The following is a 22,517-nucleotide window of genomic DNA, read 5'->3' as shown; positions in this document are numbered from 1 at the left end:
TCTGGATATTTAGTAGAAATAGAGTTATATACTATGTGGTCTTTTGTGTCTGGAAGTTCATCCATGTGGCCACATGTGTCAGTACTCCATTCCTCTTTTATTGTCTGGCAGCATTCTTGAACCCCTGGTTATTCATTCACCAGTAAATGTACATTTGGGCTGTTTCTTTTTGGTTACTGTAAATAATGTTGCTGTGAACAATCATGTGCAAGTCTTTAGACATATGTTTTCATTTCTCTTGGATGAATGCTAGGAGTGGAATTACTGGGTCATAAAGTAACTCTGTGTTTAGCTTTTTAAAGAAACTGCCAAACTATTTTAAAAATTGGCCACACCATACCATTTTACATTCCTACTAGCAATATGTGAGGATTCCAGTTTTTCCACATCCTTATGGACATATGTTGTTTTATCTCATTATAGTCATCCTAGTGAATGTGAAGTGATATTTCACTGTGGTTTTGATTTGGTAGACCTGATGGTTAGTGATGTTGAGCATCTTTTCATGTACTTATTGGCTATATGTGTATCCCTTTGGGAGAAACATCTATTCAAGTACTTTGCCTATTTTTAATTGGGCTAGGTGTGTGTGTGTGTTCATGATGTATACAGGTCTCCTATTGAATATAAGCTTTGCAGATATTTTCTCCTATGCTCTGGGTTGCCTTTTCACTTTTTTTTAATGATGTGTTTTAAAGCTCAAAAGTTCTGAATTTTGATTAAGTCCAGTTTGCCAACTTTTTATCTCTTGGACTTTGGTTTCCTAAATCTTGTCTAATGTAAGATTTTAAGGTTTATTCTTGTTTTCTTTTAAACATTTTATACTTTTAGCTCTTAGGTTTAAGTCTGTGATCTGTTTTGTTGTTGTTGTTGTTGTTTTGTATGGTTTGAAATAGGGTTTCTCATTAATCTTTTTGCCTGTGTAAGGGATCCAGTTGTCCCATTACCATTTGTTGAAAACAGTATTTCATTCCCATTGAATTTTCTTGGCATCTTTAAAAAAAAATCATTTGACTGTAAATGTAATAGTGCCATTGATGTCAAAATGTATTATATGTATTTCTAAACATGCTAATTTTAAGTCACTACTGACTGTAATACTCTGATTTCAAAGATGTTAATAGTATCCTAATATTTGTAGCTCCGAATCAGTGAAATACGTTATTTCACAAGAGCATTAGATTGCAAATACCAGTCCTGTCTGACTACCTCTTTATTGTTTTCTCCCAAACATCTTTGATAGTATTTGTGACTCCCTGAAGACATCTTACATAATTATTTGTTTATCATTTCTCTCTTAAAAGCCAGGGACCTTATCTTTCTCATTTACTGCTATATACGCCTTGCATTTAAATGTAGGAGGTACCTATGATTTTATTTAACTGAATGATCAAAGAGATTCTTCCTCTGGCCTGTTAATTTTCAAAATAAGTGAGCAATATTGGGAGATTTTTCTTTGATGCAAATTTATATGAAATGCAACTGAGCAAAAGTTACGTTTGAGGCAAAAAGCTGCTTAAAGAAACTTGTAAATTGTTTATTAAAAGATGACTGTGGGGTAAAGCATTGGTTTTTTTGTTTGTTTGTTTTGTTTTTATTGAGGTACAATTCATATGTGATACTTGTTTCAGATAGGCAGCGTAATTATTAGATATTTGTATGTACTACAAAATGATCACCACAATTAGTTACCATCTGTCACCATACATAGTTACAGAAATTTTTTTCTTGTTAGGAGAACTTTTAAGATCCACTGCCTTAGCAACGTTAAAATACATAATACAGTATTATTAACTATAGTTACCATGATGCTGTATATCACATTATTTTACTAGTCACTTGTTTGAGCAAAGAATAAGCTCTCTGAGGACCTAAATAATTTCTTGACCCATAGAGTCATATAATTATGAATAGGAACCAAATGAGTAAAAACACAGGTAACTTCTAAATAGAAGCTTATTGCCTTGGTTCATTCTTTTTGACTTTGGTTTCAAAAAAGAAGACATAATCTTGTTGCTCCAAAGGTTATTCTTTATGTATGAAAAGAAGAAACAACAACAAAACAAAGATTAGCTTTAGGGTGATAAGGTAACTTTGTCTTAAAAAAACATGCCCTGTAGAGCAAGTTCAATGTTCATCAGTGTCTTTTGAAACACTCGGAGGAAAGCGCTGGCTCCTAATTGGGGCAGTCTAAAGCTGTGACAGTTTGCTCTGCTCAATATGCTTCTGTCCTGAAATATTCAGTCATAGGGGTCTGATAAATTGCAATTGACAGTTTAAACGCAGGCAAAAAAAGACATTAAATTTTCAACCCTCTAGTGACTAACTTGCTAATTAACATCAAGTTTCTCTAGCAACATTTTTCTCTGTATTTTTGAAAGTGACAGTACAGAGTTTTATGTTATGTAACACATGTCAGTTTCTTCTCATTTTTACCATTGTGAGATACTCTTTTCCCCTTTAATTTATTTGGAAGATCAGAGCTGGTCTTCCAAGGTGTTTTATAGAACTATGGGTAGAAATCTTTGTTCATGGGGTACTTGGGTGGCTCACTTGGTTAAACATTGGGCTTTTGGTTTTGGCTCAGGTCATGACCTCAGTTAGAGCCCTGCGTTGGGGCCCTGCGCCCAGTGGGTAGTCTGCTTCAGGATTTTCTCTCTCCCACAGCCCTTCCCCCTCCCCTAAAATAAATCAACCTTAAAAAAGGAAAAATTTTTGTTCTTTCTTGACTGTTGCCTGAGGAAGCATTTCATATGGCTCTGCAGTCTCTGCAGTTGTCTGTGTCTAATTTCCCTTTCAAGGTTGGTGGTGTGGTCCAGGCAGTCTGTGGAGTCCCAGTGTCACTTGAAATGGTGACTTCAGGGCTGTGACTCCAAATATTTACTTCACTCAGGCCCCAGAATTGCTGCCAGTTTCAGCCAGGTTATGAATGAACCTCTTGTCGGTTTATTCAGAGAGTACACTTTTCTTTTCTTTCTCCTCACCCACCCCTCTGTTCACACTTCCTCTGGATGAAATTTACATCGGAAGCAAGTATTTTATTTCAAGATAATTATTTTAACTTTCTGGGAAAAAAGTTCTGATTGGTAAAGGAAAACTTCCTGTTGAGGAAACTTCTTGAAAATTTGGTAATCTGAGTTTGTGACCTTATTAAAACTGAAAGCATTCAAAGCAATGGATAATATGTATTTTCTTGAAGACTTTTGCCTAAGTTTTTTTTTTTAAGATTTTTTTTTTTTAAAGATTTATTTATTTATTTGACAGAGAAAGATTACAAGTAGGCAGAGAGGCAGGCAGAGAGAGAGAGGAGGAAGCAGGCTCCCTGCTGAGCAGAGAGCCCGATGCAGGACTCGATCCCAGGACCCTGAGATCATGACCTGAGCCGAAGGCAGCGGCTTAACCCACTGAGCCACCCAGGCACCCTTTTTTTAAGATTTTATTCACTTATTTGAGAGAGGGAGAGAGAGAGAGAGCAGGGGGGAGGGGCAAAAGAAGAGGGAGAAGCATACTCACCACTGAACAGGGAGCCTGACTCAGGGCTCGATTCCAGGACCCTGGGATCATGACCTGAGCTGAAGGCAGCCTCTTAATTGACTGTGCCACCCAGGCTTCCCAGCTCTAGGTTTTTGAAATGTACCTTTTTTGTATCAAAAAGAACCAGAAAGGGGCTCCTGGGTGGCTCAGTGGGTTAAGCCTCTGCCTACGGCTCAAGTCATGATCAGTCTCTGCTCATCAGGGAGCCTGTTTCCCTCTCTCTCTGCCTGCCTCTCTTCCTGCTTGTGATCTCTGTCTCTCTGTCAAATACATAAATAATTTCTTTTTTTTTAAAAGAACCTTATAGCTTGATGCATTTTCGCACTTGACTGGTAGTCCTTCATTCTTATAAAAAACTATTGGGAATAGCTTGCCAAATGGAAAGAACTTTGGATTTTTGTGTTCCACAATACTTGGTGATGAAAATAAAACAAAAGTTTATAAAATTTTAAATTCTTTTCCAGGACATTTTCTAGCTTAAGCTAAACCTGTTATCCACAAAGGCAGATATCATAATCATTGTAGCAGCGAATGTTTTTGATGCTTGTTTAAAAAGGAAATAGAATATGGTGGCAGTTGAGAAGCTTATGCTACATGACAGTGTGGAGTCATATCCTGTTGCTACTGCTGCAAATTTAGAGAAAAGTCTTTCTTCAGGAAAAAAGAAGTTCACAGAGATAGTTTATTAAAAGGAAACTTCTTCCACTTTTCAGGAATATAATTAAAGAAAAATTGCTTAGCATAGAGGGCAATTAAAAAACCCCATGGAACCCATTCTTAGCATGGCAGTAAATAAAGCTCTTGACAACCATGCCCCTCCTGACCCTTCCCTCTAGTCATAGCCAACAGCTCACAGTTTTCTGAAAAATTCAGTCATACCCACTCTTCCATTTCTTGCCACACATGTCCCTTGGCCTAGAAAGCATTCTCTTCCTTGTTCTCTGCCACCCTCTTCTGGTAACACCTCACACATTCCTCTGCCAGAGCTCCACCGTCATTGCTTGTTCTGTGCTTGTGTCTTTGTTAGGTATTTCCCAGGGTCAAACTCCTTTATTTGATCTTGCGTTAGGGTCATGACAAGACAACTACAACTTAAGGGTTTTAATCAAGAATGGAAAGGAATAAGGTTTTCCAGGTTAGAAGCCCATGATTGCAAAAGCAGGTGGGAATTGAACAGGGAATTGCAGGTAAGACTGTACATGACTTGTTTCTGGAGCTGGGGCCTGAGGGTAAGGCAACTCTTACCTGTAAAAATAAGTGTATCCTGGAACCTTGAAAAAAATTTCTCCATTATAATAATATTATATATTACACACCATTTTCTGAAGGGTTTATTGTGTTAATTTTTCATTTAGTCCATCTCAAACCCCAACAGTGCTTATTATGCTGTGCTTCTTACGTATATTAGAAGAGAAAGTAGATAAGAATGTGAGGAAATGTGTATGTTTCTTTTTTTTTTTTTTAAGATTTTATTTATTCATTTGAGAGAGCACAAGAGAGAACAGAGAGCATAAGTGGGGGGAGGGCAGAGGGAGAGGTTGAAGTGGACTCCCTGCTGAGCAGGGAACCTGACATGGGACTTGATCTCAGGATCCTGGGATCATGACCTCAGCCAAAGTCAGAAGCTTAACCGACTGAGCCACATAGGTGCCCAAGGGAATGTGTATGTCTCTTAAATCAAAATAGAAATATTCTTAAATGAAACTGAGGGAGGTAAGAATTGGTTAAATAAACTACTTTATGGCTATATAGCGATGTACTACATAACAATGAAAATAGTGTTTTAGGTCAACCTTTTTAATGTATTGTTAAGGGAGGGAAGGTATGTACATTTATATATAATAATAACTTTAATGTTTTGTAAATATTGGCTTAAAATATATATTCTACAGATAAAAGGATTTGCATGTATTCATGAAACAAGTCATTAGGATAGACACTAAAATATTAGCAGAGGTCATTTCTTTATGGGGGATTGTGGAAATTAGATGCATTCGTACATGTGGCTTTATGTCTTAATTTGTTTTGTAATGTTTTATAATCAGAGTATAATAAAGAGTTCAAATAAAAAGAAATAGAAGATATCCTATTGGGGCCTTATAATATATATAGTGTGTACTTTTTGGTTGCTATGCTGTTAACATTTTTAAACTTACATAAAATTTGAAACTGTAATATAGTGAACAATATATACTTCATCTGCATTCAACCATTTCTGCAGATATGTTAACATTTTTCCCCTAAGCATCAGAGCATGTATCTTCTAAAAACTAGGATCTTCCCTTACATAATCAGAACACTATTATCACAGCCTGGTAATGTGTTATTATTATAGTACGGTTATATACTGTATAGTCCATATTTAAATTTCCACAATTATCCTAACAAAGTTCTTTGTAACTTTTAAAAGAATTTTAGACACAAGATTCAAAGATCATATCTTCCATTGGGTTACTGTATTTCATTCTTCTTTCTTGAATCTCCGTTACTGTTTTGTTTTTCTTGACATTGACATTTTTGAAGAATCTGGATCAGGTCTTGTAGGCAGGAATAATTGTATTGGCAAGAATATAGTGATTTTGGATAGTCCAAAATGACAGAGGAATAGGAGACCTTAGTTTTCTCTGGTCCCAGGAATTCAGCTAGATAGTTGTCAGATCATTCTGAATACCTGTGAACTCAACCAGAGGTCTAAAAAAGAATAGGTGCAATTCTACAAACAGAAAAGCAACCACTTTCTGCAAGGTAGGAGGTGCAAAGAACTGAATCCGAGGTGATCTATGAGAAGATAAACTGCAGGGGGGTGGGGACTTCTTAGGCCAGCACCAGAAAGTAATATAGCAGTGGAGGGCAAAATCAGTAAAAAAGTCTGCTCCATTGAGGTGGCAAAATGGGGCAGAATCCTAGGTGGAACAGTGTGGTCTCAGGATCCCTGGGGTCACAGGAAGATCATGTGTGCCTGAGTGTGGCAGAGTTTCCAGGCATCAGAGTAGGAGGCCAGCTATGATCAGTGACCCCAGGATGGGCTCTCAGCTCCAGGTTGCCATGACCTGGAACCACGGCTTATTTGGGGCACGGCAAGGGACAGAACCTCAGTGAGACCTCCATCCCTTCCCTCGGAGGAGCTGTGCAAGTGCACGCTGTAGGAATTTGCAGGGTTTGGAGACTTGAAATGGGGTCATGGGCTGGTTGAGCACCATGCAGTTGGAGACCAGGGAAACCAGAGTGATTGCCAACTTTTCTCTGAGGGTGCACTGAAGAGTGGGACTTTCAGCTCTGGGACTGGAGATTGGGAGGCCCCCATTCTCATGGTCATCGTCATCCTCTAAAGGAACAAAAGCCACATAGAGCAATCAGGAGCAACGTACTTAGCCTGGCCCCCTGGCAAAGACAGTACAGTTCTGCCAGGGGGAAAGACACTTGAGAATTCAGTGCAACAGGCCCCTTCCCCAGAAGATCAGCGAGAACATCCAGCTAAAACCAAGTTTCTGATCAGAGAGAACGGCAAAACTCCCTTGAACACTAGGGGAAAATAGTATATAGAATTTATGCTTTTTTTTTTTTTTTCAAAATTCTGTAGTTTTTCAATTAATTTTTTCCACTATCCTTTTTATACCAATTTCTTATATTATCAACTCTTTTTAAAAAAAATCTTAAATTTTCATTTTTACACTTACATTTTATTCATTCATTGTATTTAATTTTATTTTTGTATTTATAAGTTTCTCTTTCTTTGCAGTTTTGAGATGCACTTTCTTTTAACAAACAGACCAAAATACACACAGGATCCAGTGTGTTCCTCTGTTTTGTTCACCAATTGGATTATATTCTCTCTTTTTAATTAAAATTTTTTGTTTGTTTTTTGGGTCTCTTTTGATTTGTCTAGTGTATATTTTTCTGGGGGCTGATATTTCCATTTTAGTACTTTGTTCTTCTGTTCACCTGTTCTCCTCTGGACAGAATGACAAGAAGGAAAACCCACTTCAAAAAAAGAGAATGAGAGTACTGACTGCCAGGGACCTAATCGGTGTGCGTATAAGTAAGATGTCAGACCTAGAGTTCAGAATACCAATTATAAAAATATTAGCTGGGCTTGAAAAAAGCATAGAAAATACCAGAGAATCCCTTTCTGGAGAAATAACTAAAATCTAATCAAGTTTAAATAAAAAGGCTATTGAGATGCAATAAAAAGTGGAGGCTCTAACTCTACTAGGATAAATGAGGCAGAAAAGAGAATTAGTGACATAGAAGACAAAATGATGGGGAGTAAAGAAGCTAAGACAAAGAGAGATAGACAGTTATTGGATCATGAGGAGAAAATTTGAGAGGTAAGTAATGCCATAAGGTGAAACAATATTAGAATTATTGGGATCCCAGAAGAAGAGGGGTAGAGAGGGGCAGAAGGTATTTGGGAGCAAATTCTAGCTAAGAACCTGTCTAATCTGGGGAAGGAAACAGGCATTCAAGTCCAGGAGGCACAGAGAGTCACCCTCAAAAATCAATAAAAATAGTTCAACACCTTGACATATAATAGTGAAGCTTGTAAATCTCAGAGACAAAGAGAAAATCCTGAAAGCAGCTCAGGACAACCTTTACCTTAACCTAAAATGGTAGAAACATTAGATTGGCAGCTGACCTATGCACAGAGACCTGGCAGGCCAGAAGGGACTGGCATGATATATTCAGAGTGCTTAATGAGAAAAAGATGCAGCCAAGAATACTTTATCCAGCCAGGATGTCATTCAAAATAGGAGAGAGAAAAAGCTTCCAGGACAAATAGCAGTTAAAAGAATTTGTGATGGGTGCCTGGGTGGCTCATTGGGTTAAGCCTCTGCTTTTGGCTCAGGTCATGATCTCAGAATCCTGGAACTGAGTCCTGCATTGGGCTCTCTGCTCAGCAGGGAGCCTGCCCCCCCCCCCCGCCCCACCTGCCTCTCTGCCTACTTGTGATCTCTCTCTGTCAAATAAATAAATAACATCTTAAACAAGAAAAGAATTTGTGATCACTAAACCATGCCTGCAAGAAATATTAAAGGGGATCCTCTAAGTGAAGAGAGAGCCCAAAGTAACATAGACCAGAAACAGTGACTTTACAGGGAATACAGTGGCACTAAATTTGTATCTGTCAGTAGTTACTCTGGTAGATGGGCTAAATGCCCCAATCAAAAGACACAGGGTATCAGATTGGATAAATAAGCAAGACATATCCATATGCTGTCTGCAGGAGATGCATTTTAGACCCAAAGCACCTCCAGAATGATAGTGAGGGGGTGGAGAACATTTATCATGCTAATGGACATCAAGAGAAAGCTAGGGTAGCAATCCTTATATCAGACAAATTAGATTTTAAACCAAGATTGTAATAAGAGATGAGGAAAAACCACTATATTATAAATAAAGGGTCTATCCAACAAGAGGATCTAAGAATTATAAATATTGATGCCCCTAACATGGGAGCAGCCAATTATATAAACCAATCAATAACAAAATTAGAGAAACATATTGATACTATTACAATAATAGTAGGGGACTTTTTTTTTTAAGATTTTATTTATTTATTTGACAGAGAGAAATTACAAGTAGATGGAGAGGCAGGCAGAGAGAGAGAGAGGGAAGCAGGCGCCCCGCTGAGGAGAGAGCCCCATGCAGGACTTGATCCCAGGACCCTGAGATCATGACCTGAGCCTAAGGCAGCGGCTTAACCCACTGAGCCACCCAGGCGCCCAATAGTAGGGGACTTTTTTAAAAAATCTTTTTTTTTTTAAATTTTTTAAAAAATTTATTTATTTGACAGATAGAGATCACAAGTAGACAGAGAGGCAGGCAGAGAGACAGAGGGAAGCAAGCTCCCTGCTGAGCAGAGAGAGCCTGAAGCGGGGCTCGATCCCAGGACTCTGGGATCATGACTTGAGCCGAAGGCAGAGGCTTTAACCCACTGAGCTACCGGGTGCCCCAATAGTAGGGGACTTTAATACCCCACTCACTGCAGTGGACAAGTCATCTAAACAGAAGATCAAAAAGGAAACGGGCTTTGAATGGCACACTGGACCTGGTGGACTTCACAGATATATTCAGAGCATTCAGAGCATTCCATCCTAAAGCAACAAGTCCACATTCTCCTTGAGTGCATGTAGAACATTCTCCAGAATATGGGTCACAACTGGTACCGAAAGATTGGGGTCATTCCCTGTGTATTTTCAAACCACAGTGCTTTGAAACTTGAACTCATTCACAAGAGGAAAGTTGGAAAGAACTCAAATACATGGAGGCTAAAGAGCATCCTATTAAAAATGAATGGGTCAACCAGGAAATTAAAGAAGAATTTTAAAAATTATGGAATTATAAAAAAAATGGAAAGAAATGAAAACGAAAACATAACTGTTCAAAATGAAACACAACAGTTCAAAATCTTTAGGATGCTGCAAAAGCAATCCTAAGAGGCAAGTATATAGTAGTAACAAGCCTTTCTCAAGAAACAAGAAAGGTCTCAAATATACAACCTAACCTTACACCTAAAGGAGCTGGAGAAAGAGCAGCACATTAAGCCTAAACCCAGTAGAAGAAAAGAATTAATAAAGGCTAGAGAAAAAAATCAATGAAATAGAAACCAAAGAATAGTAGAGCAGATCAACAAAACTAGGAGCTGGTTTTTTGAAAGAATAAATAAGACTGATAAACCCCTGGCCAGACTTAACAAAATGAAAAGATAAAGGACCCTGATAAAATCTTGAATGAAGGAGGAGAGATCACAACTAACACGAAGAAATAAAACAATTATAAGATCATATAATGAGCAGCTATATGCCAACAAATTAAGCAATCTGGAAGACATGGATGCATTTCCAGAAACATATAAACTATTAAAACTGAAACAGGAATAAATAGAAAACCTGAATAAACGCATAATTGGGAAGGAATTGAAGCAGTAATAAAAAAATCTCCTGACAAACAAGAGTCCAGGACCAGATGGCTTACTAGGGGGACTCTACCAAACATTTAAAGAAGAATTAATACCTATTCTTCTGAAGCTGTTTCAAAAAATAGAAATGGAAGGAAAACTTCCAGACTCTTTCTGTGAGGCTAGCATTACCTTGTTCCTTAAACCAGACCCCAGCAAAAAAGAGAATTACAGACCAATATCTTTAATGAACGTGGATGCCAAAGTTCTCACCAAGATACTAGCCAGTAGGATCCAACTGTACATTAAAAGGATTATTCACAATCTCACAAAACAAACTGAGGGTTGCTGGGGGGAGGGGGTTTGGGAGAAGGGAGTGGAATTATGGACATTGGGGAGGGTATGTGCTTTGGTGAGTGCTGTGAAGTGTGTAAACCTGGTGATTCACAGACCTGTACCCCTGGGGATAAAAATATATGTCTATAAAAAATAAATTAAAAAAAAATTACACTGCAAAAAAAAAAAATTATTGACCATGACCAAGTGGGGTTTATTGCTGGGCTGCAGTGTTGGTTCAATATCCTCAAATCAGTCAATGTGATACACTACATTAATAAAAGAAAGAACAAGAACCATATGATATTCTCAGTAGATGCAGAAAAAGCATTTGACAAAGTAAAGTGTCCTTTCTTTATTTAAATTTTTAAAAAAGATTTTATTTATTTGACAGAGAGCACAAATAGGCAGATCAGCAGGCAGAGGGAGAAGGAGAAGCAGACTCCCTGCCAAGCATGGAGCCTGATGCAGGACTTGATCCCCAGACCCTGGGATCATGACCTGAGCTGAAGGCAGCTGCTTAACTGACTGAGCCACCCAGGCACCCCTAAAGCATCCTTTCTTGATTAAAACTTAAGTGTAGGGATAGAGGGAATATACTGCAGTATCATAAAGCCATATATGGAAAGCCCACAGTGAATATCATTCTCAGTGGGAAAAAACTGACAGTTTCCCCCCTAAGGACTGGAACATGGAAGGGATGTCCACTCTCACCACTGTTCTTCAACATAATACCAGAAGTCATAGCCTCAGCAATTAGACTCCTGAAACAAAAGGCATTTGAATTGGCAAAGACAAGTCAAACTGTTACTCCTTGCAGATGACTTGATACTTTATGTGGAAAATTTGAAAGACTCCACCCCAAAACTGCTAGAACTCATTCAGGAATTCAGCAAAGTGGCAGGATATAAAAATTATTGTACCGAAGTCAGTTGCATTTCTATATGCTAACAATGAGCCAGAAGAAAGAGAATTTAAGGAGTTGATCCCATTTACAGTTGCACCAAAAAGCAGAAGATATCTATAGGAAAAAACCTACCCAAAGAGGCTATGGATAGTAACTGAAAATTATAAAACACTCATGAAAGAAATTGAGGGTGACACAAAGAATTAGAAAAATGTTCTATGCTCATGGATTGGAAGAATAAATATTGTTAAAATGTCTGTGCTACCTAGTGCAATGTATACATTCAATCCAACCCCTGTTAAAGTACCATTAGTTTTTTTCATGGATCTTGAACAAAAAAATGCTAAAATTTGTTTGGAACCGGAAAAGATCCTAAATAGCCAAAGGAATGTTGAAAAAGAAAACCAAAGCTGGTGACATCATAATTCTGGACTTCAAGCTCTATTACAAAGGTGTAATCATCAAGACGGTAAGGTACTGGCACAAAAACAGACACCTGGATCAGTGGAACAGAATAGAGAACCAGAAATGGACCCTCAACTCTATGGTCAACTAATCTTTGACAAAAGGGGAAAAATATCCAACAGAAAAAGACAGTCTCTTCAACAAATGGTATTGGGAAGATTGGACAGCCACATGCAGAAGAATGAAACTGGACCATTTCCTTACAACATACACAAAAATAGACTCAATATTGATGAATGACCTCAATGTGAGATAGGAATCCATCAAAATCCTGGAGGAGATCACCAGCAGCAACCTGTGTTACCTCAGTGGTAGCAACTTCTTGCTAGACATGGCTCCAGTGGCAAGGGAAACAAAGGCAAAAACAACTCTTGGGACTTTATCAAGATAAAAAGCTTTTGCACAACAAAGGAAACAGTTGACAAAACCAAAAGACAACTGACAGATGGGAGATGGTATTTGCAAATGTCTTATCAGATAAAGGGCTAGTATCCAAAATCTATAAAGAACTTACCAGACTCAAGACATGAACAGACATTTCTCCAAAGAAGATATCCTAATGGCCAACCAACACATGAAAAAGTGCTCCACATCACTCAGCATTAGGGAAATACAAATCAAAACCACAATGAGATATCACCTCACACCAGTCAGAATGGCTAAAATTAACAAGTCAAGAAATGACAGATGCTGGTGAGGATGTGCAAAGAGGGGAACCCTCTTGCACTGTTGGTGGGAATGCAAGCCACTCTGGAAAATAGCGCAGAGATTCCTCAAGAAGTTGAAAATAGAGCTACCTTATGACCCAGCAATTGTACTACCAGGTATCTACCCCAAAGATACAAATGTAATGATCTGAAGGGGCACCTGCACTCCAATGTTCATAGCAGCAGCATCTACAATAACCAGACTATGGAAAGAGCCCTGATGCCAGGGCGACAGATGCATGGATAAAGAAGATGTGGTATATGTATATAGTGGAATATTACTTAGGCATCAAAAAACCAAAATCTTGCCATTTGCAATGACGTGGGTGGAACTAGATGGTATTATGAAAGTGAAATAAGTCAATCAGAGGAAGACATTATATTATCTTCCTCATAAGTGGAATTTAAGAAACAAAACAGAAGATCATAGGGGAAGAGAGGAAAAAAATAAAATGATGAAATCAGAGAGGGAGATAAACCCCAAGAGACTCTAAATCATAGGAAATAAACTGAGGGTTGCTGGAGTGGAGATGGTGGAGGGATAGGGTAACTGGCTGATGGACATTAAGGAGGGCATGTGATGTGATGAGCCCTGGGACTCTTGACAGGTCCCCTGGGTGGCTTAGTTGGTTAAGCCTCTGCCTTTTGCTCAGGTCATGATCCCAGGGTACTGGGATCGGGCCCTGCATCAGGCTCCTTGTTCAGCGGTGAGCCTGCTTCTCCCTTCCCCTCTACCTCTGCCTGCTGCTCAGTCTTCTTGTGCTCTGTCAGATAAATAAAATCTTCAAAAAAAAAAAAAAAAAAAAAGACTGATGACCTCTACTGAACTCTACCTTGAGACTAATAATACATTATATGTTAATTAAATTTCAATTAAAAAAACCATAAAAGATAGACATCCTCCTTCCCCAACAAAGAATATAGTAATACTGGTTCTGCATCATTTTGTTTTTGAAACTGGCAGTTATAGAGCTTATGAGGAAATGTATGGAGCCTTAATTTGAGCCTTTCTGATGTGGTACAGGCAAAGTTTTCTTCTAGTAAAAAAAAAGCTTTATTTCTTCTTGGACGTCTTTAGGATCTTGCTGAAAAGGCTTTGTTTTAAATGAAAGCAGAAGGGAGACGTAGCAATTCTGAGAATGTTGCACTTTTTGTTCACATGCATTCTTAGCTCATTAGCCCAGTTCCCTTGGGCTACTATTACCTGAGTTTATTTGTGGTCTCAGGGGACAATGAGTGGCAGTGAATCCAAGCACCAGCTGTTTCACAGTCCTGCTGTATTTCTCCTCCTTCATTAATGTGAGAGGTAAATGCCTTCATCTCCTTTGTAGTTAGAATAGAATAGAAAGTCTGTAGCACAGTAAGAGAACAGTTAGCTTGCAGTGGAATAAAAAAATCCTGTTAAGTAAATTGTAACCATAAATTTTATGGTTTAAATCATTGAAAATTATCAGTTAAATCCCATTTTGTCCGGAGGCTAAACTTCTTTGTAATTGTTGGTCAGGCCCTTTTGGAATCAGTCATGCTTTATTTCCAAACAAAACCCCGAATTTCACTTAAAAAATAAAAAAGACTCTTGTTCATATCATCCTCTAGTGTGGGTCATTCGGCTGCTTTTAACCATTTCAGAGCTTGGGCCAAAGCTGCTTTTATCATGTGATTTTACCATCTATTCTAGCCTAATGGATGGGAAAGAGAAAACATGTAGATTTCATATCTACTTTTTTTGGTTTTATTTGCTTTTTAGTGAGTTGATTATTTTAGATTACACTTATAAGTGATATAATGAAGTATTTGTCTGTGTCTGACGTATTTCACTTAGCATAATATTCTCTAGATCCGTCAGTGTTCTCAACTGGCAGGATATTCTTTTTTGTGGCTAAAAAACGTTCTCTTGTATCCTGTCTTTTTTACCTATTGGTAGGTATTTAGGTTGCTTTCATGTCTTGGCTGTTATGAGTAATGCTGCAGTGAACATGGGAATACAGACACCCTTTGAGCTTAGTGATTTCATTCCTTTATACTTAGAAGTTGGATTCCTGGATCATACAACAGTTCCATATTTAATTTCTTGAGTAGCTTCCATACTGTTTTCCATAATGGCTGTATCAGTTTACACTTCCACTTGTAATGTATAGGGGTTCCCTCTTCTCCACGTTCTCACTAACACTTGTTAGCTTTGTTTTTAGCTTTTGTTTTTTGTTTTGTTTTGTTGTTTTTGGGTAATTTCCATCCTAGCTGGTGTGAGATGATATCTTACTGTGGTTTTTATTTGCATTTCTTTGAGGATTAGTGAGCTCACACCCACTTTTAACTGTGAGTGACATCTGCCACTTCTGCTCATCTTATTGGCAACCACTAGCTATGTGGCTTTAACCTAACTGTAGAAGGATGGGAAATATAAGGGGGTCTGTGGACAGATGGATTAGTGATCTATGGGTCATTGGTATGTATTGCTCCCAGTGGTGATGGCAAGGTGAACATAGGCTTCAGAGTCAAGCCAACCACTGCTGGGAAACCTTGGTTTTCATGGTGAAAGGCATATAATAAATAAGTTCCATTTCTACTTCCTTCTACTTCTAAAAATGTATATATTTTTTTTTAATTTTTTAATATTTTAATATTTTATTTATTTATTTGACAGAGATCACAAGTAGGCAGAGAGGCAGGCAGAGAGAGAGGAGGAAGCAGGCTCCCTGCTGAGCAGAGAGCCTGATGTGGGGCTCGATCCCAGGATCCTGGGATCATGACCTGAGCCGAAGGCCGAGGCTTTAACCCACTGAGCCACGCAGGCGCCCCTAAAAATGTATATTTGTGACCACTGACAAAGAATAGCTATATTTAGACTACAGATAGAGGCCTTTGGAGCTTGACATATTAAAGAAAATATTTTTGAAAATAATGGAAAAGAGGGGTGCCTGGGCGGCTCAGTCAGTTAAGCAAGCATCTGCCTTTGGCCCAGGTCACGATCTCTTGGTTCTGGGATCGAGTCCCACGTTGGTCTCCCCCTGCTCAGCAGGGAGTCTGCTTCTCCTTGTGCCTGCCTCTCTGCCTACTTGTGCTCTCTATCAAATAAATAAATAAAATCTTAAAAAAAAAAGAAATTTACATGTATATATGTATATATATATGTATATATAATTTATATATATGTATATATAATTTACATGTATATATACATGTAAATTTCTTGCAATACATGTAAATTACATGTAAAAAATATATATACATGTATATATATATATTTATGTATTTAAGATTTATTTATTTATTTTAGATTGAGAGAGTTCTCATGTGAGTGGGGATGGGGACAGAGGGGTGAGTGAGAGAATCTCAAGCCGACTCCAGGCTGAGCTCGGAATCTGATGGAGGACTCCATTTCAGGACCCTGAGATCATGACCTGAGCCAAAACCAAGAGTCAGACACTCAACCCACTGTGCCACCCAGGTGCCCCTTGGAATGAATGCTTATAAAGAATGATTAATATAAATGGATTTTAAGAAGAACAGACTAGACTTTAAAAATAATTACTCTCTCTCTCTCAAAAAAAGAAAAAAAATAGTTTCTCTTTCCCTAAATACTTTATGGATGTTTCCATAATTTTTTTCTTGAACAATTTAACAGCTTTTCAGTGGAAAGGATCCTCTCCTCGCCTCTCCTTCTCTCCTCTCCTCTCTTCTCTGTCAAGCTAACCGATTTTGGGTTCTGTGCCCAGATCACCCCAGAGCAGAGCAAACAGAGCACCATGGTGAGAACTCCATACCGGATGGCACCAGAGGTTGTGACACGGAAGGCCTATGGACCTAAGGTTGACATCTGGTCCCTGGGAATCATGGCCATCGAAATGATTGAAGGGGAGCCCCCATACATCAGTGAAAATCCTCTGAGAGCCTTGTACCTCATTGCCACCAATGGGACCCCAGGGCTTCAGAACCCAGAGAAGCTGTCAGCTTTCTTCTGGGATGTTCTGAACCGCTGTCCTGAGGTGGATGTGGAGAAGAGAGGTTCAGCCAAAGAGCTGCTGCAGCATCGGTTCCTGAAGATTGCCAAGCCCCTCTCTGGCCTCACTCCACTGATTGCTGCAGCAAAAGGGGCAGCCAAGAACAGTCACTAAAACCACGCTTACCCCAGCCTCATTGTGCCAAGACTTCTGTGAAATAAATGCTCATTTTAGAAATTCAAAAAAACCCCCCAAAACAAAAAGCCTCTCCACTCCTCTCCCTTCCCCTCCCCTCCCCTATCTTCTCGTCCATTCTCTTTTCTCTTTTATCTGTTTCTTTTTTCTTTTCTTTCTTTTTTATAAGTGCTTTACATGAGTGGCTGGTAGGTTGGAAATAATTTTCTCAATAATGTAAACTGAAAGTAAATATTTGCATGTGTCAAATTTAATTCCTTTTTCCACCAGCCGAGTCATGTCTTCTGGTTCTAACTCCTGTGTTATAATGTCATTTGCACTGTCTCAGTCTTTTACTTTAGTCTTTTGCTACTGGTGTTTTATAAAGGAGCCTTTTTTTTTCTTAAAGATTTTATTTGTCAGAGAGAGAGAGAGAAAGAGAGCGAGCGAGTGTGCACACACAAGCAGGGGGAGCATCAGGCAGAGGGAGAAGCAGGCTCACCGTTGAGCAAGGAGCCATATGTGGGACTTGATACCAGGACCCTGGGATCATTACTTGACCTGAAGGCAGTCATTTAACTGAATGAGCCACCCAGGCAGGCATCTCGGCAGTAGACTTTTGTTTTCATAAATATCTTTATATCGCAGAATTTGGGCGAATACAGTAGGTGACTATAAGTATTTGTATAATAGTTAATTATCTGATAATTATTAGTTGGGAAACTTTACTATTACTTTTTCACATCTACATTGTAATAGTTAATATGGGTTAATAGTAACCCTGAGACACTTACAGTCATCCTGTGTTTCGTTTTTTGATTAGTTGAAAGTTTTGGACATTCATAAAGTACGTGAAATAAAAGCTGATGTGGAATTTGATTAATGAAAGGCACACTGTTTGTACACCTGGCCGGATTGAAATAAACTGTTTTACTAAGAATATATATTTTGTTTCTCACCCCTCACAATATTTTTCTTAGGCAATAGAGATTTTGCTAAGGATGATCCTTTGGAGTTTAAGTCTCACCAGTGGTTTGGAGCATCTGTGAGATCAAAACAGGACAAAATTTTGGTAAGTCTTTTGGTTATTTCCTCATAGGTGGGTTTGTCGATTTATGTGGATACACCGAAGATTTTATGTTTGAAAGCTGATATTAAAACTCAGTGTGTTCTGGAGCACAGTGCAAGATGAGATAAGATAGCTCTGATCCAAGGTCATCCTGTCTGCGGATCCCATCTATACCGCCCTTCAGAGACTTGGGTTCTGCTCCTTTCCACCTTCATGCCTACCTTGTTCCTTTCTCCTGGCCCTGTTGATGCTTCCCATCAGTATGTTTCTCTCCAGCCAGGTTTAGGACTGGTGGGTTATGATTCATCAAACACACGAACACCTCCTCTCTTTAAAAACACAGCAGTGTTCCCTTTGCCTCGTCTCCACTGCCGTGCTTCATTACGTTGCTCCTCTTTTCAGAAACTTTTTGAAAGTCTTTTCTACAGTCACCATCTCTACCTTCTTCACGTTCTCTTCCCAACCACTGTAGTCGGGCTCAGGCAGGCACGGCCAAAGTCACCTTGGCTCTCAGGTCACTGAAATCGGTGTTTTCTTATGTTTCTTGTCCTCTTAACACCATTCACTGAGGTCAGTTAGCCCATTTTTTTGAAATGCTTTTCTTCCCTTGGCTTCTGGAGCACTGTATTTTCCTGGTTTTCTCTCATTCAGTTGCCTGCTTCTTGCAGCCTCCTTTTTGCTCAGTCTCTAGATGTTGGGTTATTCCCAGGCTGTGTTCTGGACCCCTGTCTTCTCTAACTACACCTTTTAGCTGTCTGTTCCTATCCTGTCTCATGGCTATTAATAGAACCCATATGTCATAATCCCTAAATCTATCATTCTAGCTCTTAATTCTCCTTGGATTTTCAGAGTCATATTTCCTCAGAGTCGTATTTCCAAACTAGCTGTGTGGCATTTCCATTTGGATATCTTGTATATTACTGAAAATGAACATGGCCAAAATAGAACTCTTTTTACCCACTATCAAAAAGAAAAAAAAACACAGGGATACCTGGGTGGCTCAGTCAGTTGGGCATCTGCCTTTGACTCAAGTTGTGGTCTTAGGATGCTGGGATCAGGCCTGTGTCAGGCTTCCTGCTCAGTGGAGAGCCTGCTTCTCTCTCTCCCTCTGCAACCCGCCCTGCTTGTGTTCTGTCTCTCTCTCTCTGAAATAAAATAAATACATAAATAAATAACAATTAAAAAAGGAAAAATACAAAGATAACTGTTTCCATATAAAACCTTCCCACCTCGTTTAGAGGCATGACTCTCCACCTCATCCACCAGCAAGCCCTATCAGTTTGGCTTTGGGAATATATTCCACATCCATCAGTAAGTCCTCACCTGCACTATTTCCACCCTGTATGCAGCCACCGCCATTGCCTGCCTGGGTTATGGCAGAGGCTCTCCTCCTCTTTCTGCTTCCTTTCCTGCCTCAACTGCAATCCATTCTCCATGGGAGGACCAGAGGGAATCAGAGCATTTCATCTTCTTGATTAAAACAGTTAAGTGATTTTCTATCACTCTCAGAGGACAAATCCCTGCTGCTTCTGGTTTAGGAGCACCTCCATAATCCGGTCAGTGGCTCTTCTCATGCCACCTCACACGCTTTAGCTAGACTGGTCTTTGTTCCTTCCAGATGACTGGTCAGTGCAGTTAGTATCACAGTGTTTTTGTTCCCTCTGCCGGTCTTATGCTCATCTTGTTGATGTTCACTTGGCCAACTCCTTTGTCATTCTGATTTCAGCTTTCATTTCACTTCCTCAGAAAGCCTTTCCTTGTTTTAATTATCTGCATTGTTTTCATTTCTGCTTTTAAAAATCCAGTTGTGGGGCATTAGGAAAGAATTCTAGGAGCTGCAATTTCAAAGGAGTTTTAATGGATGTGTCCAGTTGGAAATGAAGGATGGGGTTGAGAGTGGGGGCACTCTAGGCAGAAAGCACAGAAGCAGACATAAGCAGGAGGAGCAAATAAATAATCTGTGTATGTGAAACATCAAGTTCATGTAGAGAAGTAGCAATAATTGTCTCCTTTCACCTTTTTCAAGGTAGATATAAAATAACCTGCTATAAATTTCTGCAGTGTTTGTGTTAATGTTTTGCTTCAAAAGAGTATTACAAAGAGTTAATTGAACCTTTTTCCAGCAAGTTAAATGTTCATTTTGGTAAATTACTATGTTATTAAAATACGCATTATTTCACTGCTTGTACATGATGTTAAAATCTGTAACACCAAAAACAAAAAGGTCATTATTTGGAAAGGAGGTAAAATAAGCACTCTGAAGTCTTTCTTTTTTTTTTTTTTTTAAGATTTTATTTATTCATTTTCCAGACAAAGAGAGAGTGCACACACAAGCAGGGGGAGCAGCAGGCAGAGTGAGAGGGAGAAGTACACTCCCCACTGAGCAGGGAGCCCAATGTGGGACTTGATTTCAGGACCCTGAGATTGTGACCTGAGCCAAAGGCAGATGTTTAATGACTGAGCCACCCAGGCATCCCTATTTTTTCTTAATAACAAATTACTTGCTTTATAACTTCAGGGTATATTCTACATGCATGAGAATGTTATTTAGTTAAAACATTAACTTGATTTGTGACCATCAGCCTAGTGCATAATATCAAGATAAATGCTATATGAAATAGTTTTGGTAACTATTTTGAAAAGGAATATGTGAGGAAAGTACTTTTTAAATCTGTATCCACTGTGGTAATAAGGAATTCTTGGTATAAGACAAGTTTGATTAATTTTTATTAATGCTTAGAAAGTGTTTTTGAATTCTAGAGTAATACAGATTGTCTGAAATGCTCAGTTTTTCAGGGAATTTTTATGTTGTGGACTATCCCCTTTGATTTTAGGCCTGTGCCCCGCTCTACCACTGGAGGACTGAAATGAAACAGGAGAGAGAGCCTGTTGGAACATGTTTTCTTCAGTATGGAACCAAGACTGTGGAGTATGCCCCATGTAGATCAAGTATGTGTAGGAAGTTGTACCAGCTTTTAAAAGAGGGTTGGGAAGCCTACTTTGTTACGTGTGTGTGTGTGTGTGTGTATTAAAAATTGTAGATATATTGTGTGTGAGCCAAAAGATGTTCCATTGAGCTTCTCTAACATAGATGTGGGACTCCTATATAAAAGATTCTGATGCAATAGATCCTCTGTCAGGCCTGGGTACCTTCCTTTTTAGGAAAACTCCACAGGGCAATTTCATAAGAACTAGAGTTTTATATTAATAATGGTGTTAAATGTTAAAAAAAAAAAAAAAAAGTCTTTAAAAAGAGCCAGAGTTTATATAGAAAGGTGAAGCATTGAGCTCAGGACTCCTATGTTGGAGTTTTCCTCCATTAATTTTTTTTTTTATTAAAAAATTTTTTTGAAAGATTTTCTTTTAAATAATCTTTACACCCAACCTGGGGCTTAAACTCACAACAGCAAGATCAGTAGTCATATGCTCTACCGACTGAATCAGCCAAGCGTTCCTGAATTTTCTTTCTTTTAAATCAGAGTTTCTCTGTTCATCTTTTATCAAGCTTACTCCTCTTTTGATGGTTGAAAAGATCTCACTTTGTTGTCTAATATTATTTGAAATTTCATATGAAATTCATATTTTGATTAAAGGTGATTTTGAGCACTTATAGTTTTGATAGTGCTTTTCCAATGGAGATTCCAGTTCTTTTTTTTTTTTTTTAAGATTTTATTTATTTATTAGAGACAAAAAGAGAGAGAAAGAGCACGAGCAGGGGAGAGAGGCAGAGGGAGAAGCAGACTCCCCACTAAGCTATGTGGGGCTTGATCACAGGACCCTGAGATTCAGACCTGAGCTGAAGCCAGATGCTTAGCCTACTGAGCCACCTTAGACTGATACTTTTCTTTGTTCCATTGGTCACCAGATAGTTTGGTAGAGGGAATTAATAATAAAAGTACAACATGTAAGACTGTTAGTGCTAAAATTCTTTTTTTTCCATGTTAGTTGACTTAGGACACCAGGCCAAAGGAATTTTTCAGTCTTCAAAATTCTAAGCACTTAAACCTTCAGGAAATTGCAAATGATTTTTATTAACACTTACTTCTTAATCCACCAACTTTACCCTATTTGTTGTAAGTGAGAGGTACACATCAAAAGAATGATACCTCCAGAACTGCATTATTTATGAGGATAGGCCAGAAAGCATACAGACCAGAGGAGGCTGGCAGCCCTACACTCAGTGCTTGATGTCATCTGTATCATCACCTTTGTGTTGCTGTCTTGGTCATAGGACTCCTGTCTTTGTGGTATGTGGAACATGCGAGAACTAAATTCATGTTTTGCTGTATTGCAAAGATGTTCCTGTTATGAAAAGATAATCTTATAGCTATGAGGAATGAGCTAACTCTTGCATGCCAGGTTTGTAACTTCCCACTTACATGATGGACTGACCTACAAAAATCACCCTTATTCACACATGGTAGGTGTGGGAACTGAGATTAGGATGATTACAAGTAATTTTTTTCCCAGATCTTATAGTAGTGAG

General features: G+C 38.7%; 1 protein-coding gene across 1 annotated transcript in view; it reads left to right on the top strand.

Annotated features, from left to right (window-relative positions):
* Window positions 1-22,517, top strand: part of LOC101681626 (integrin alpha-V) — a 102,983-nt gene that overhangs the window by 27,083 nt on the left and 53,383 nt on the right. The window contains exons 3-4 of the mRNA XM_004757851.3: window positions 17,943-18,034; window positions 20,866-20,980. Of these exons, the coding sequence (XP_004757908.1) occupies window positions 17,943-18,034; window positions 20,866-20,980 (207 nt within the window). The remainder of the gene's footprint in view (window positions 1-17,942; window positions 18,035-20,865; window positions 20,981-22,517) is intronic.

This window comes from Mustela putorius, unplaced genomic scaffold (assembly GCF_011764305.1).
Source record: "Mustela putorius furo isolate JIRA1106 unplaced genomic scaffold, ASM1176430v1.1 tig00003867_pilon_pilon_pilon, whole genome shotgun sequence".
NCBI classification, from domain to species: Eukaryota; Metazoa; Chordata; class Mammalia; order Carnivora; family Mustelidae; genus Mustela; species Mustela putorius.
The sequence above is the reverse complement of the archived record's forward strand: the minus strand, read 5'-3'. Positions and strand labels throughout refer to the sequence as shown.